This window comes from Poeciliopsis prolifica, unplaced genomic scaffold, assembly GCF_027474105.1.
Source record: "Poeciliopsis prolifica strain line A6 unplaced genomic scaffold, Auburn_PproV2 SCAFFOLD041, whole genome shotgun sequence".
NCBI classification, from domain to species: domain Eukaryota; kingdom Metazoa; phylum Chordata; class Actinopteri; order Cyprinodontiformes; family Poeciliidae; genus Poeciliopsis; species Poeciliopsis prolifica.
The window spans coordinates 4,144,643-4,161,586 of record NW_026562416.1 but is presented as its reverse complement, the minus strand read 5'-3'; the positions used below and the strand labels follow the sequence as shown (position 1 = coordinate 4,161,586).

At 38.8% G+C, this 16,944-nt stretch overlaps 1 protein-coding gene across 2 annotated transcripts; it reads right to left on the bottom strand.

Moving 5' to 3' along the window:
• Positions 1-507: 507 nt before the first annotated feature.
• Positions 508-16,337, bottom strand: LOC129375939 (polyhomeotic-like protein 1). 2 transcript variants are annotated; one of them, XM_055055325.1, is made up of 15 exons: positions 16,141-16,337; positions 14,596-14,753; positions 12,893-13,009; positions 12,502-12,570; positions 11,651-11,779; positions 11,414-11,578; positions 11,233-11,314; positions 9,667-10,625; positions 9,204-9,339; positions 8,495-8,667; positions 8,312-8,402; positions 7,229-7,316; positions 4,912-5,161; positions 3,434-3,641; positions 508-2,961 (listed from the first exon to the last, which is right to left on the bottom strand). In XM_055055325.1, the coding sequence occupies exons 2-15, from the start codon at positions 14,716-14,718 to the stop codon at positions 2,810-2,812; spliced, it is 2,742 nt and encodes a 913-aa protein (XP_054911300.1). In that variant the 5' UTR covers positions 14,719-14,753; positions 16,141-16,337; the 3' UTR covers positions 508-2,809. The 2 variants fall into 2 exon arrangements, with proteins under 2 accessions (XP_054911300.1, XP_054911301.1); XM_055055326.1 differs by having other exon boundaries at positions 4,912-5,143.
• Between the last annotated feature and the right edge of the window lie 607 nt (positions 16,338-16,944).

Here is a 16,944-nt window from a genome sequence, read left to right as displayed (position 1 = left end):
ATGTCAAGTCCTGCTGGGAAATTAATTTACCAACAATGAAAGGAAAAAAAATAAACAATTCTTATCTACAACAAGTAATAGATTTGGCAGAATTGTGAATTGTTATGTCAAAAGCAAAAGACGAAATAAAATTGATGCCCATGCCAGGGAAACATACTTCATAAATGCCACAAAATGCAAGACCTCCCTGCAGTCCAATATGGAATTATGAACTCTAAGCCAGTGGATGGAGAGGTGGAGCTATATTATAAAACAACTGGATAAAAATCAAGACTCCGGAAACAAAGTTCTGCAACAGTTTCTAGATTATTTATTTGCATTATAGCATCAACCATTCCTTGTTGAACACACTCCTTTTGCAGTTTTTCTGATTATTGCAAATGAAAGATTTGCAGAATCTTCAGTAATTTAGGGATGAAAGGTGCTGCTTGTTTGGGCAAATGTAGATCAAATGAACAAATCTGCATGGATCCACCTAATAAAAACATTACACAGGAACTAACAGGCTCACAACACATTCAATGAGTCCTTTAATCCAACTTTACATGTGGAAGGACCAGCAAATTTAAATACTTCAGAATCCTGGGAAAACCGAAAAAACACACATCAAGGATTATCCCTTCTTGAAAGAAAGCAGCCACAACCAGTCACAATGAAGCCAAAAATAGCTAGCTACAAAGGTAAATATTGGTGGTAAGTACACAATACATGACAAAGCTATGAGGAAGACGGAGAAGTTTCCTTGATCAAGGTAGCTACTATTTCAGCCACGCTTTGGAAAAAAGCAATGGATGTCATTGCTTGAAAGAAGAAGTTTTTAAAAATTGAGGAAGTTCGTAGAAAAGAAGGAATGATATGAAAAGTCCTTGTCTAAATCTAGTGTAGAGACTAGTAAGAAAGGCCACGATAGAACATGAGAGAACTTGGACATAAAAAAAGGCTCAAACTAAAAAGTCGAGCAAACAAATGTGCAATTAAATATAAAGGCATTTTTTTACACTTACTACAGTATAGCTTAAGGTTTTCTTATTCAGACACTTATTCAGTCTGATGTAATGGTTTGCTAGTTCATGACAAATGTAGGTCCACATTTCCCATTTTCTCAAGACGGTTCACAACAACTCAGCTTAAAGTTACCTTACCAACTGGCATTTAGCGTCGTTTGCTGCTCATTTTTATTTCACATTTCAGACAGCATTTCCTACAAGCTTTTGTTGACACAGTTTGAATAATAATAATTAAAAACAGTACCGATAGGTCTTCTTAAATAAAGCTTAATGAGACAAAGTGAAAAATTCAGGTTTCCTGCATGTTTTTCATTTCAGATGTCAATGCTTTTCCCAACTCAAATCTTAGAGATTTTTCTGGACTTTTGAGATAAAAAAAATAATTAGTTAGGTTTTATTTTTCTGTATTAAAAAAAAAATGTACCAAGATTATGCTAAAGTTGGTTTCTGATCTAGCGGTGTGGCAAAGAGCAATCATTCATATTTTTATTTTTGGCAACTTAAATCAACTCTGACATTTTTAACACTTTGTTTTGGTAAATCTGTACTGGTTTATCCTTCTGCAGATATAGCCCCTTGAAAGAAGTTTGTAAAGTTAACACATCTGTTCTGTGAGAGGTTTCAGTGTTCTGTTTGACGCCCAAACAAGACTCAGTTTTAACACACAAGTCCACAAGGTCCAAATGCAAAAAAAAAAAATGATTGAAATGGCCCTTTTGAATTTGTGTTGTAAGCTAGCAACTCGAAACCGAACAAAAAACTAAGTCTGTCAAAAAACAAACAAACAAAAAAAAACACTTTAAGGTGTAGAAATTCTAAGATTAAAAATATTTTAAATGACATACAAATGAAGATAAGTATTCACAATTTAGAGATAAGGATTGTTATAAATTATAAATTCAAATATTTTTCCATATTGTGTTTTCTGGAAAATGATCAAAGAAAAATCCAACTTTTTCTCAGGCTGCAAAGAAATCCTAAAGATTTGCTGCTGTCATGTTTGTCTACTTTACATTATGTGAAATAAACCACTGGGATGTTCAAGTCTTCTCTCCCAGAACTGTGAGCGTTTTGGGTTTGATTTGGAATCTTGTCCGGCATTTCAGTTTTTCGTACCCTGTTCTCTCTCTGTACCCTGTCAGTTAGAGGGAACCCATCAAAAAAGGCCAGCATTAATACATAATGATGGTCATTCCGACTGAGTAACAGCTCACTATATAAACACTTTTCACCTCGACAACAATTTTTCCTCAAAAGACATCGTTCCAAATAAACACTTTTCTGCACAAAAACCCACAAGCAGCCATTTTAGAGCTCAGAGCTTCCTTCCAAATTAGCAATAGCTGCCTGTGCAACCATTTATAATTTGACAAATAAATCAACGTGATCTAGAAAAACTCAATTTCACAAATACATGAAATATGACACCCCTATCTTTCAAAAAGGAGTTATTTTCCTACACGTTGGGGTAAAAATGTTACAGCCATTTGTTTTTGAAGTGCAAAACAATAAGAAAATAAAATCTTCATTTATGTGTTGCATGGAGTGATTTTGGGCAGCAATCAGAACCTTCACCAAAAATCTTCATCCAACACAGTTTTTAGATAAATTACCAAGCAAATATTCCTTTCAATCTTCGCAAATATGAGAGAAATCCGACAACAAGATTCAATTCTGAAGCACTCGGTTCAAGTGGAGAGTCTGTTTTGAAATCATAATGAACCTCATCAACATTCACCTGGCGGTCCTCCCTTCCCCCTTTCAACAGCTCCACGTCTGATCCTGGACCAGGATCTCGACCGTTAGTCCCTCAGATTGTTGATGTGAGCACAGATCTTAAGGGCTGGGCCTAATTTGATGTTCATGGTGGACATGAGATGCTCCTCCTTCAGCAGGAGCAAAGCCTGTCCGTCAATTTCCTGTGACAAGAACTGGGAAGCGAGGTCCTCGCAACCTGAGAGCAACAGCAACACAAGCAAAGTAGGAAGAAAAGATGGAAACAGTGATTTAATAGAACTCATTTAAATTGTAGAAACACCAACACAGAAACATAAATCGCTTTATTACTGTTGTGAGATTAGTTTCTATTGTATATATTGAGTCACTGTAGTTTGGTTTCATGACCTCTGGGGGAGCCCTAGGAAACTATGCATAAAAACGAGTTTGGATAAGAAGCAGTTTATGTGGTAGCTAAATAAAATAAGTACAGTTTTCCACTGACAGTTACCTCTTGTTTATTCCCTCATATGACAATTACCATCCTGATTTACACAGTTAATGAGCTAACTCTAAATTTAGAAGCAACTGACAATTTCAAATTTAACTATTTAAAAAAAATAACAAAGTTGATTCAATTTAAGTGAAGTGGATGAGTAAAGAGAAAATAGAAAGTAGAAAGGTGGGAGACAGAAGTCGGATATTCCAACCTTGTAGTGAAGAAATGAACTGCGACACTTCCTCCACTGTCCACTGGGCGGGGCTAGCAGGCCGGCAGTTGGGTGCTGAGCTCTCGTTTGGAGCTGTCGGAGGCGGCTGGTGGCAGGAAGCCGAAGAAGCGGGTGACAGAGACATGGCGTCTTCTTCGTCCTCCTGTCCACTGGACTCCTCTTCTGAATGGCTGGACTCCAAGCGACACTGTGGGTAGAAGAGGCGGAAGATGTTTGAAATTCTTTACTACAGAGCTAAAATAAGCCTGATTTTTTTTTTAATTCTATGTGTTTCCCAACAGGTTTTTATTATTTATAGGAGACACTAGAAGTAAATTTAAAAAAAGCTAACTATTTAAGTCTCAGAATTTAACAAATCAGAATCACATACTCAAAATTTTTAATGTGATCTAAAGGATACAAAAAGACAAAACAGATTCAAAAATTGTAGTTAATTTTTTAAAAATTAAGCTGAATATGGAAAACTTCTGACTGAAATATTAAGTACACTGCCATCTTTTATTAACTTGAAAAAACACAGCTAATTGCAAAATTTTAAGTGGTAGTTTTCACAAATTAATCCTCTGTCTTTTCCTTTAATTTCTAAAATCTGAAAATACAAATACATTTTGGTTTAATTTTGATAGCTTTTATACTAAAACATTTTATGTAGTACAAATTTAGAAAAACAGTTCTCTATTGTTGCAGTTGGGGCAAAAGTGGCTCTTTGAATGGAAAAGGTCGCTGACCCATACGGCTCAGGAACACACAGCAACAATTGATTGTCACTGCTGATGCCTTCCCATCCCGGCATTGCCACAACACACTGTTACAGAGGCTGTCACACTCATAATGATTATTCTAAAACATTTGAATAATAGCACCTTGCTCACAGATCTAATCAGAATTTGCATAGATTCACTTCACTTTTTGACTGTTTTATTATTTAAACTTTCTTTGTCCTGTAACTGTATGTAACAAGTCCACAACAGCAGAACACCAATCACAATCTGGAGCAAATATGGTTTTAGATGAATCCCCAGAAACAGCAGTAAAGCTATAAAACCACTCTATCCAGTTGAATTTACCACAAAATGTTGCACAAATAAAGACTAAAGTGGCACAATTTAAGAAAAGTTGTATCTTTAAAACACTTTAAAGAAGGTCTAATGTCAATAAAAGTAAAGGGTTACAAATACAACTGCAATTTGGTGGTTTTGTTGTGGCCACTAGATGGCACCAAACCTCAACCAACTCAAACTCTAAGTTCCTCCAGTGTTGCATGTCAGACGATGCAAAATTGAGTTTGATGGTTCATTTCTCAAACGTTTGATTGTGACAGAAACCAGTTTGAATAAATGTACCCTTAACACCATTTGCTCTTCCATTTTGCATAAGAAGAACTGACAAAAACCTGCTTGTTAATAATACCTAGTTTTGATTATTTAATAAAGTTTTAGTCAGAACTTTTTTCTCACCTTTGCAGGTACTGGTCTTCCTGCGATCTTTGCACTGGCTATTTCTGAGCTAGTCCTACGAGGAACCCTCCGCCTTGCAATCCCTCCTTCCTCATCCGAGTTAGAGATGTGGCCCGGGTCCTGGTCCTGGTCTTGGCCCCGGTCCCGGTCCCGGCCCGAAGCGTGGTCCTGATCCTGACGCTGGCTGTGACTGTGTCGCATCCCAAAGTTCTGCCTGAAGCTGACGTTGTACCTGGGGAACCAATACATACTGTATCGTAGACAAAGAGTGACATATACGGTACTGAAGCCGGGATGAGCAACACACAGTTTTTGTCTCTTTGGACCATGCGTGGTATAGAAGTTATAAACACGCATCGGGCAAGGAGACAAATGCAAAGCAGAAGCAAAATAATTTCAAACTCATATGCTGACAAAATACTGTTCCAAACAATGCAAAATGTACATTGTTTATATTGTGAAACATAATGTAATAAATACAATATAAAAATCACAAAATGATGCCAGTTCAATAGAAAATCCAGAAGACAAACATTTCCAAGCAAGATAGGAATTGCAACATGAATGAAGTTTGGCTGTAGAAATATTTAAACATAAAAAAAAGTAAGAAGCACAGGAAACACACATGCTGTGGACATACAGCTGAAGCCACACAATGATTCACAGGATAACCAAATTGGATTCATGCTGATTATGATTAATCTCTACATTATGTAAGGCATTTTGCTAAAAAACTTACACCCCTTGAACTTTTTAACTCACATTTTTTCATATTTCTCACTAAGCTTTTATGTGATAGACCAACACAAACAACTGCATAATATGCGAGGTGAAAGGGAGGTTAAATGCATGGTTTTCAACAACTTTTCCCAATAAAATTCTGAAAAATGTAGCATGTGTTTGTCTCAGTCTGTGCTTTGTAGAACATTTTTGGAATTTTTGATAATTTCATTTGAGTTAGATAGAATGGAAAGTCTGGCCTCAGATTATTGAAAGACTCTATGGCTGGAGTTTGACTAGGCCAATCTAAAACGTGAATCTGCTTGCTCTAAACCAGCCTGCTGTAGCTCTGGTTGCATGTGCAGGTTTTTTGTCCTGCTAAAAATTAAATCTACATCTTGGCCTCAACTCTATTGCAACCTCCAACAGGTTTTCCTTTTTTTTTCAGAACAAACATGTATGTAGCTCCATCAAACATTATATCACCTGCTATCAAGTTCCCTGTCCCAACAACTTGAATCTGCCACCACCATGTTTCTGGGTAGGTATAGCGTGTTGAGGTGCCAGTTTCAAGAGAGTATTTTGATAGTAAGCCGAAATGTTTAATTTTGGTATCACTGGACCAGAATGTATTTACCGTGTCACCTGCATGGCTCACAGCCAGACAGCAAACCAGATTCCCCTTGTCTTTCATGAACAAGCGCCTCCTCCTTGTCACTTATGTTTCTCTGAGTTCCTTGGTCTTTATGATGTTTGCTCTGTCATAATGTTCACTGATGAACCTCAGAGGACTATATTTAGATTTGAAAATAGATTCTTGAGTTTGCTAAAACTGTGTTTGGTTGTCGCCCACATGCGGCTCAGAACAGGTTTCCAAAAGGCCCAGATTATAGATCTGGATAAACAACAATAGATAGAAAAACAACAGAAAAATCCATACATGTTGATAATCTTTAAAATATCTTATAAAAATGAAAATTTCTACAATAGTAAGTAAAATTCCTGCAATAGAAAAGACCATGAATGCAGTGCATTGCTTTGTGTCTTGAAGAGTAATTAGTTTGATTCAGACAACATGTCTTCATGAAGACTAGGACCCAAAAGTGTTGAAAACAAAATGTAATCCTGATTAAGGTGACAAATATTATTTTGCCATCACATCCAAATGCCCATCCGCAGTGCTTAATTTGCAATGAGTGTGTGGTGCTGTGTTTTGAATGCGTTTTATCTGCTATCAAAGTCTGGCCAATTCCTAAGTTAGAAATTTTGACCCATCTTAGCATGCAATTGAGTTGTCCTGGCCAATAGGATAAAAGCTCCACAGAACATGTGATTGTAACATGAGTGCAAAAGTTCAAGGGAATAAACACTTTTAAAATGAAATATGTGAATAAAACTATTTATTTTGCTGCTATTTAAATTTGCTTAAATTTTACAGATATTGATATATCAATGGAAAAAAAAACAACTGAAAGGATTCAAAGGACTCATGAAATATGAGTGGCTACAGCAGCTTGAAATGGAGTATATAAGATGATGTGTATCATCTTATATCTACTGTAAATATTGTGTAACATGTTTCATGCATGTAAAGTACCTCTTGGCGCAAGACATGGAGCAGAACCTTTTGGTGCCTCTGAACTGGTTGGCAGGAGCAAAGTTTTTGCAGTACTCACACTTCAGCACTGAGGTTTCAAATGAAAAGACAGAAGTTACTTAATATAGCGACCAAACTTTCATAAATATAGGACAATATGAATTAAAGAGACTCATCCGTTCAAGGTTTGTTCCTAATGTACATAATCACAGGGTTGAGAGAAGGCAATTATACTTTGCTGGGACTTTATTTACTTTTTTCATTCTCAGCTCTCTTGCAATTAAACTCAGAAGTAGAAATTCCCAGTTTGGAAGCTGTAATTAACACTGTTGCAAAGTCAAACAAGGTCCAAACTGTTTAAGACGCACAAAGAGTCTGAGAGCAGAACAGGCCGATTATCAGCTTGATTTCTGGTGACTATCTGGTTTTAAACACAAAAGCAACAAGCTAGCAAGGGTTTGTTGGCAGCCAATTAGCAGAGGGACAAAAAAAGTTCAACTAGAAAAAGAAACTACATAGAATGATAAAATAGTCCTGCCACCAAAACAATAAGTCCGAAAAATACGGAAAGCGCCCCAAAGTCATGATAACAACAACAATCAGTCTTGGCAATGATGCTAAGTAGAAAGCACTGAGTTGGATATCTTCAGTATGGGTTCAATCTCCATACTGGCCAATTGAATCATAAAGTCTTTTAGAAAATCAACACTTCAAAATAGCAGAAGACTTTAAATTAAACCATTATGCATATTGATTTTGAAAAACATTAAAATATAATTCCTTATGTCAAGCTCATGTAAGATTTTCTGAAATCGAAGAAAACTCAAAATTATGTATGGCCGGTTAGCTTAGCTGGTCAGAGCATGATGCTAATAACGCTGAGGTCAAGGGCAGTGATGTCTGCTGAGCTCAGTAAAGTTGCTCTGCTTTGCCTTTCTGAAGTTTCAAATTCGGTCTTTCGACAGGCTAAATTCAGATGCCTCTTGGAAATCTCAAGCAAGTTAAGGATCTACTTTCTTCAGAAATACACAAATTGATGGCTGTTATAAGGAAGTAGTGATTTCAAGTCAGCTCAGGTGATACCTGTTGCTGTAGTGACTGTTTCTGATTGGTTAGTGTCTGGACTATCGTCCGTTAGATCTTCTCCTGCCGAGTCCTTTGCTGGACCACAAATCTGTTGGTGAAGAAGAAAAACAAAAACCGGTAATAATGCGGGCCTGTGTACATGGGAAGGAATTAATGACTCAAAAAATGTTTTGTACACACTGGGAACGGTTCTGCTCCCTCCTGGATAACGAAGCCTTCAATTAAATGAGTGAGGACTTGCGGTTTAACTACAGCCTGAGGCGGGGACGCCCGCTCCCCCTGAGTGCAAGCCCCCCGAGACACAGACAGGATCGGGGTGGGAGAGGAGGAGGCAAGAGGAGGAGAAGCAGAACCTGCAGAGGTAGAGAAAGAGTAAAGATTTTCCCATTACATGTTCTGGATGATTTAAAGAAGCATGTCTTTGTGAAGGAGGTGTGGGCCAAAAGTCACCAAATAAATTGAGTATATAAATTAAAATATATTTAAATATTCATATATAGCTGTTTTTATTTTAATTTAATAAATGGCAAGTCAAAATATATTTAGTCAGTCTTCCAAATCAGTGGAAAAATCTTTACTGGTACTAAAAAGCCCTTCTTGTAATTGCTAGCCAGTTTATTGCATGGTTTGTTATTTTATGGATAATTTACTGTTGTGATGAGGTCTACGTTTTTGAGTTTTTGAGATCCTCCAGGAAATGTAAATTGAGGAAACTTGTCAACAGAATGAAAAGACTACATTGAGACGTAAATCTACCAGGAGCATTAATAATTTTGGGCTTAACTGCATCATGCAACCAGGTTGCTACAACAGCCTTGTTGATGATAGGAGAGTTTTATTGTCTTAGCTATGAAAAATGTCATGTTCCCCTTATTTACTGTGAAGTTACCTGCACTGATGGGGTTGCCTGAGGGTGCAGAGGTGTGGTCTCTGACTGGCTGGAGCCGTGGAGGAGACGGACCGTCTTCATCATTTGCTGAAGCAGATTCTGATTTTCTTTTTAGAGAGGCGTTCACCTGCTTTCCCTTAAAACAAAACAAGCAGAATGAAATGGTGAAACTGGGAACAGATTTCAGATTTTTCAAACCGTGAAAAGTTATTCCAACTAGAAACAAAAACAGCAGCACAATCTGAAAAAGACTTCATGAGATGGAATACCCAGGCAATGATGCAAGATGCAAACTACTAAGTAGCAACACACTACAAACAAAAGAGGCAAAGATTAATATCGAAGGAACATAATGTATAATATGTCATTTTGAAGAAATGGGGGAGGAGCTGTAACAGCTGTAAACATTATGTAGGACACAGCATGGTGTTGAGCACCATTATCTGTCAGGTAATCATCTGACCTGTGGAGTCTGGCCGCCTGATGAGTCTCCATTGGTCGTCACTCCAGCTCTTCTCTGCTCTTCAGTCACCTGAGGGAGAGAGTGCGTGGAGCAAGACTGCGATGGGGGAGGAGCTGTAACAGTTGGTGACTGAGAAGAGGCGGAGCTCTGAGATGCCGGTCCGTTCTGACTCTGTGCAGAGCTTTGATTGTTCTGGGGATGAAACTGAGGAGCCTGGGCTGGTGGAGCAGCCTCCTGGAGAGTCTTAAGCCCCACTCCTCTGCCCACAACTCCACCTTCCCTGGAGGCAATGGAGGCCACCATGGTGAGCAGGCTGGACGAGCTGCTGAGCACCGCCGCTCCTTCCTGGCTGCAGCTGCCACGGGCCAGAGCGAGAGCCTGGGTTCCCCCCAGCGTGCTTTGCCTTGCCCCCACGATTTGGACCGGGATGTGAGGAGGCTGGGACGAATGGTTGGAACTGCTAGCAGGTGGGGGGGCAGGTAAGATGGGAGGGGGATTTCTGGAGGGAAGCTGAAGTGGAACGCGGAGACCCTGAAAAGTCTTCGGTTGGATGGGAATGGGTCCATTAGAGTGGCCTGATTTCTCAGTGCCAAGTGTCGTTTTCTGCAAAGGCTGCACAACCAGAGTCTGAGCGTTGACCGCAGGTTTGATGGTCGCCGTGCCCACCGGGTAGCCATGGGCTTGTGACGTGTTGGATGTCAGGACCAGCGCATGTGCCGTTGTGGGAGCTGTGGTCCCTGTGGTCAGTGTTCGAGTTCCATGAAGCAGGAGCTGGGAGAGAGGGATGGAGGAGGTGGAAGATGAGGAAGAGGAGGAGGCACCAGACGAAGAGACGGGGTGTGCTTTAAGGTTCGTAGGCTGGGGATAGGTAGGGATCTTGATGTGAGGTGGCTGTGGGTTGGGTTTCGTTAGGGACTGGGGGGTTGATGGGTGGGACGGCTGGACCAGCGAGTAGGAAGCTGAATAAAGAAAAAAATAATAATAATACGCCTTACAATCAAACAGAACATCTACAGTCTATTAGAGGAGGATGAGGAAAATATAAAACCAAAATAAAAATAAAAGCTGAAGCCACACTAAACCCTGCCACATGACACAGACCATAAATACAGCAGTAATTCCACTAAGGACTGGCTGAAATAAAAGGTCCGGGATACACTAAAAACCCAGAACTTTCGCCTTTTCAGAGAATGTAAATGGCTGTACGTGCAAAAAATATCTCTCATATATTACAGCTGAAAGGGAGGAATGAGACCGATGTTAGAGGCTGATAAAAAGGCCTCTTACTGAACTTTTTCCACAGCTAGAAAATACAAGTTAGTCCAAAAAGTTCATTTAAGAGTTAAAAGAAGGCTATTTTCATTGTTAACGTGGAACTAACTAACTTATTTGTCATTTGACAAATATGACAAAATATGAAAATATAATAGACATCAAAATGAAAACATTTATGAATAAAATGGAATTCTACATTTTTCTTAATTACTGTAAAAGGATCTGCTGTAAAATAATCACATAGGAAAACTAGTAAATGAGGTGAGTCAAAACCATTTTCTTTCTCCCCACCTGAGTCAGTCCTGTCTGGGGCTTCGGTTTTAACACCCACACCTTTGGGACTCGACACACCTCTGATAGCAAGGTTCTGCGCCTAAAGAGACACAAGAAATGTTTCCGTGACATTAGCACTTCTGCGACACAGCCTGACAAAAACGCAACTTGAAATCGTCAGCTCAGTTACTCTGCAAACCTGATCATTATCCGACTGGCCGCTGGAGGAGGACGAGGCTGGAGTTACTTCCTGTTGCTGCTGACTCTGAGATTGCTGGGTGACAGTCGCCACAGCAGCGGTCGCTGTGCTACCGGGCATGAAGATGAGCTGGGGGGACATCGGGGGTCTCAGGGAGCGGTTGACCTGCAGGACAAACAGCAAGTTACGACTGGCTCTGATATGATCAGAGAATTCGGCTTTCTGAGGGAGACTCACTCTCAGGTACATTTGTCCCTGACCGCCTGTCGCTCCGCTGAGCAGCACAGACTGACTGATGGTGGACGTCGCTGAGGCACCTAATGGACGGTTGCTGGTTGTGGAACCTGCTCCAGATGTTACACTGGCCTGAAGATTAACAGTGTGAGACCTTAATATGTAGAACTCTTTCTTTTCCTAAAGAATTTTCTTAAAGAGCATTATCTGTTTAAAGAAAGCTTGATGACTCTTTTAAATTATTTCACGCCTTGCTTGAAATGATTTAAGAAACATGACGGACATAAATAAATATCAGAAATCTGGATATCTGTAAACCATTATTTCTCTCAGTTTTTGGTAGGCCTCATGAATACCTGCATTAAACTTATGGGAGCCTGTGAGAGTCATGTTGACATTCATAGGAGTTTTCTGGATTAATGTTTTATTTACCAGTTTGCATCTATTTATTTGAATGCAGCTGTGTTTGTTTTGCATCTGACTTTTGTCAACTAAGAAGAAAGTGCAGACATTTTTAATCAAGCTTGCGTCCAGTTTGCCTGTTTTGACAACAGATGACTGGAAGTGTTTCCCATCATCTACTTATGATCTCCTGTGAGGTTTTTATGTTTTTCCATAAAACAGTTTTATCAAATAAGTTCACACCTCTTTCTGAAGAGAAAGTTTTAACCTAGTACAGTTTCCAGGGAACTATCAAAGACAAAAAACAGGACTTTGAATCAGCCCATAAAAGTTGAATTCACTATATCTTTAGCTAATTAATGTCCATTAAAATTAGGTTTTGTAATTAAAAAGTTTTTTAAAATTATACCTTTTTTTTTTGCTTTAAGCTAGCAACAAAAAACAAAGCGTACTACTGTAGTGCTGGTGGTCTGAGAAGAGCTGCTGGACGGACTTGACTGACGACTAGCAGCCAGAGTTGCCTGTGAGAGACCAGACAAAAAGAAGAAAAACAGAAGAAGAGGAAATGTTTGAGGCTTCGCTTGAATCCAAACAAACGTGGTTACAGAGGCTGTCGTGTGGTTGATGGCGGACGTGGCTCAGTATTTCTGGTCGTATGTCTACCAATATAACACAACAGATGTCCAGGACACAGCCTGCATTTTAAACTTCTGTCCCTTAATTTTATTACTGTGCCCTGGCATATTTTGTGATCCATTCTTTAGACATGCATTATTTGATCAATTTAAAACAAATCTTAGCAATAAACAGAGTGGATTTTGTAAAGAGCTTCATCATATTTACCTTGACTTGCTGCACAGCAGCCAGATTCTGCAACTGGGCACTGTTGATTTGCTGCTGCAGCATCAATTGCTGAAAGTACTGAGCTGCATTAGGCTGCCTCTGCAATGCCTGCAGGGCCTAGAGGTAATGACAAAAATATTCAAATTGAGAATTATCACAAGCAGTTTCAGGTGGAGAACAGAGAGCAGCAGATGTAATGGAGAAAAGACAAAAAGTAACTGAAATAATTTAGGTGGAGGTCTGTTAAAAGGAAATGAATCTAAAACAAGGCTATATAAGGAAAGGAAGAAAAATTTTAGATGAGAGAAGAAAACTACAAAGTGAGATCAACAAGAACAGGAGGGAGAGATGCTGCTGCAGCTTAGTGATATATGAGCTGAGCTTCATACAGTAATAAGTTGAGAGGATGAATGCGAGCGCGGTGGCTTGGATTAGTATGTGCAGGGTGACAAAGACAGATGGCGGTGGAGGGTGGCAAAGGCCTGCGAAAATAACACCCAGCCTCCTCCAAGTCTCACTCTCTGTCCTTACCTACCCGATTCTCTCCGTATTTATCAGTGTAAGACATGAATTAGAAAGATTACTACCCAAAGGCACAATTTGGGAAAACAAATGCATACAATAACCTTTTTTATTTTTCAAAGAACATTCATGATCCTTCTTTTATAGTTAAATACCCAGAGTTCCTCCACAATTTTAATTTCACATTTTATACTTTTCCAGACTCACTTTTCTGTATATTTATGGCTAATTTTATAAGCATAAATATTAAAGTTCTTTAAAAAGCTTTTAAAAAGAGGCAGCAAAAACACATAATGAAATCAGGCCCGAAAGGAAGATAAAAGGAAGAAAAGAAAGAAGGGAGGAAGAAACAGCAAAGTAAGACTGGAAATATGTCAGGAAGAGAAGAAAGGAGAAAGAAAAAAAATTTAAAGAAGAAAGGAAGGAATGGCCAAAGGAAAAAACAAAAAAAAAAAAGCAAGAAAGGGACATTTTTAAAGAAATAAAAATGGTTAAAAATAAGCAAAACAATAAAAAAATTACCAAAAATAGGATAAAGTCTGGAATTGCATAACAAATGTATACTTGTCTTTTTTTCCCCATAAGTATGTAGATCTGGAAAAAACCCACCGAATCTGATTTTGTACTTACTTAATCTGCATATTAATAGTGAATAAGAAGTATTTTAGCAACCAGAAAAAAACAAAAACAACAACAAAAAGTCAGTCACTTTAAATTATTTTAAGTTTACTACATATTATATCTCACAGATTTCTAGAGTCAAGATAATGTAATTTAAAACTTGTAATCCTTAAAATTTGACCATGCATGTAAAGTTTATGCATGAAACTTTACATGCATAAAAAAAAAGTGGGACACTATAAGAAGACAAATTTCTCCTCTTTTCCACAGCAACAGAAGTGATTGTAACCTGCCAACTGCTTCACTCACAATTCTGACAATGAGAAAGCAAAAATCTTTCACCATTAAATATAAACTATAAACAGACAGAACCTTTAGAACAGTCAGAATTCAGTTCTTCAGTTTAGCTTCATGACTGAACTTGGGTTTGGCATGTCAGTTTCTAAATGTTTGTGGCAACATTACCTCTTTCAAGTCGACTTTGTGGCCTTAAAGTGCTGCAACAAAAACAGCTATTGAGGTAAGCCGATGGTTTAATACTCACACAAACTGAGGCCTACCTGAACCGCCTGCCTTTCATACGCAGACATGGAATTCATTGGTGAGGGGCGGGAGCTTGCCCCAGATGCTGCACTCCCATTGGTCGAGGCTCCCTGCTGGTTCTGCTCTCCATCCGCCTCCATGGCTGTTTATGAGCACAGGAGACTATTGAGACAACCTTAAGTAAAACACAGAAGAAGAAGAAGAAAAAAAAAACTGAATTTCCTTTCTATAAGACTAAGCCAAAAAGAAAAACCCTGTCTCACCTCAGAACAAATATTTAATTTTCAGAGAATATTAGAAAATCAAACAATGGAAAAATAATATAAAGTATTGCAATGATGTTGTCAATTGTGATTGGTTAATATTTTCCTCACTGGTTTTCTGTTCATTTGTCATGACGCTTCAACTCTTTCCGTGACCTTTAACCTCTGGTTACTGTCATTTGTGTCCGGTTGGGGCAACTTCTATGATGAGACTCGATCCAGCAGATTAAACATATCACTGGAATACAAAACAGGAATTCCTGGCAGGAAACTCATATCTTATTTCAATCAGACCTTTATGACATTGCAAGGATGATTTTTATAGGCACAATTTCTGAGAAATCCACTGATCAGCGATCAAAATCAGCCAATTTCTCATTGATTAGCTCTTATCAGTGACCAAAAGGTCAAATTCTGAAAATCTGTTATTTTCCTGCACATTAAATACATCAAAGCTGAAAACTAACACAACTTGCTGATTTATAAAACAAAAGCAAGCCAAATATAATGAATCTTGTGATATCTTAATTTTTTGTTTCATTACCTCCTTTAAGGAGTCTTTGCTGCAGTTTTTTTTTTTTTTTTTTTTGCTATGGTCAGTGCTTAACATTTAAATGGTAAAAATTACAAAGTTTACACTAATGAGTTTGTATGTACCTTATTTACAGGGAAGGAAAGCTGAATTTTAAAAAACTGAGAGTTCAGACCTAAAAGACGAACAAATAATATCAGCTGGCAAAAATCTGTTTGGTGCATCTCTGATTTATTCTCAACATCTCAGAAGCAGATGTAACAAATGACACCAACTTAGTTTCATTGCTGTTGCTGTGTTGAATTGTGCAGTTTCAAAACATAAGCTCCACTGATGCTCCACTGATGCACTACAAAAACAAAGCTTTCAATTGCTGACTATAAATTTTGAATAAAAACATTTTTTTTTTCTTTTAACTATTCATCACCTCGCAGGTGAGCTGGATGTTCTGTAGGACCCATTTAAATCAGGTGTCCCCAACCCATTTTCGTATTGCATGATCGTAATCACTCTTCCACATCTCTAAATATTCCTTCCGCACATCTTTCAGTCCCAGCAGCCAGCTCAGTCTGCAGCCTCCACAGCCCCATAAAGCCTCTTTTAGCTGCAGCAATCAGCTGGGAAGCAAAGACAGAGCTAACGCTTGCTAGCTGCCCTCCATGCTTCAGACCAGTTGATACCAGATCCACTGGAGGCTACTCCAGCTAGTATCCCGCTAGCCGCCGCTGCTGTCTGGCTCGTTAACGGGGCAGCTCGGTCCGGCTTACCGTCGCCGCTCCGGGTTCCTCTCTCCTGCTCCCCGCTGCGGACTCAGCGGCCTCCCGGGCGGTTGCTGTGCGCGGTGCCCGGCGGTGCTGCCTCTTTTTCCTCCTTGCTCTTCTTTTGCAGGACAACAGCAGCAGCAGGAGCAGCAGCACAGATTTCACTGCTCTGCATAAATTTGCAGCTGATTGTGCAGCGTTGTTTAAATGGAAACGCCTCCTTCTCCCCGATGCTCTGCCTTTTCCGGCGCGACAGGATGACGGACATTATCACCTTAGACTCAGGTCGACTTTGGCATCAACTTTGATCTTTATAATAATTGCATGTAAATAAATAAATGAGGGGAAAAAAACAATCCGGCATTTTAATTGTATTACTTACTATAACATTTGATTGTTACTTAGGGTAAAGACAACAAAAATAAATTAAAGGTCAAGTTAGAACATATGCAAAATTGTGTATTTTTCAACGTCATTATAGCATTTCCCCCCCTGTATTTCTTAACCTACTTGTGGATAACAACATAGGTTTTTGATTGTGTTAGAATTTGTATTACTTTATTTTGAATATAGAGAGAAACTGAAGAAGGATATAGAACTTTTTTTTTCTAAGAGTAACACAACTTTTACTTTAGTGATATTATTTAATATCACTACTCTTCTTGAGTAAAATTTTGGAACATTCCACCAACTGTGAGTAAGTGCCCTGAATGAAGAACAAACGATCAAAGACTGTATGAGACACAGATACACACAAACTCACACACAATGTTAAAGTGAGTCTGACTGCTGACTCTGTGAAACTCTCTG

Bases quoted from the DNA above. Each gene is read 5' to 3' on its own strand.
- LOC129375939 (XM_055055325.1), bottom strand. From the start codon at position 14,718: ATGGAGGCGGATGGAGAGCAGAACCAGCAGGGAGCCTCGACCAATGGG. The intron at 5,162-7,228 runs GTACTTTACATG...TCTACGATACAG, and splicing joins TCCATGTCTTGCGCCAAGAG to TATGTATTGGTTCCCCAGGT. The intron at 3,642-4,911 runs GTGAGAAAAAAG...TTCTACCCACAG, and splicing joins GAAGACCAGTACCTGCAAAG to TGTCGCTTGGAGTCCAGCCA.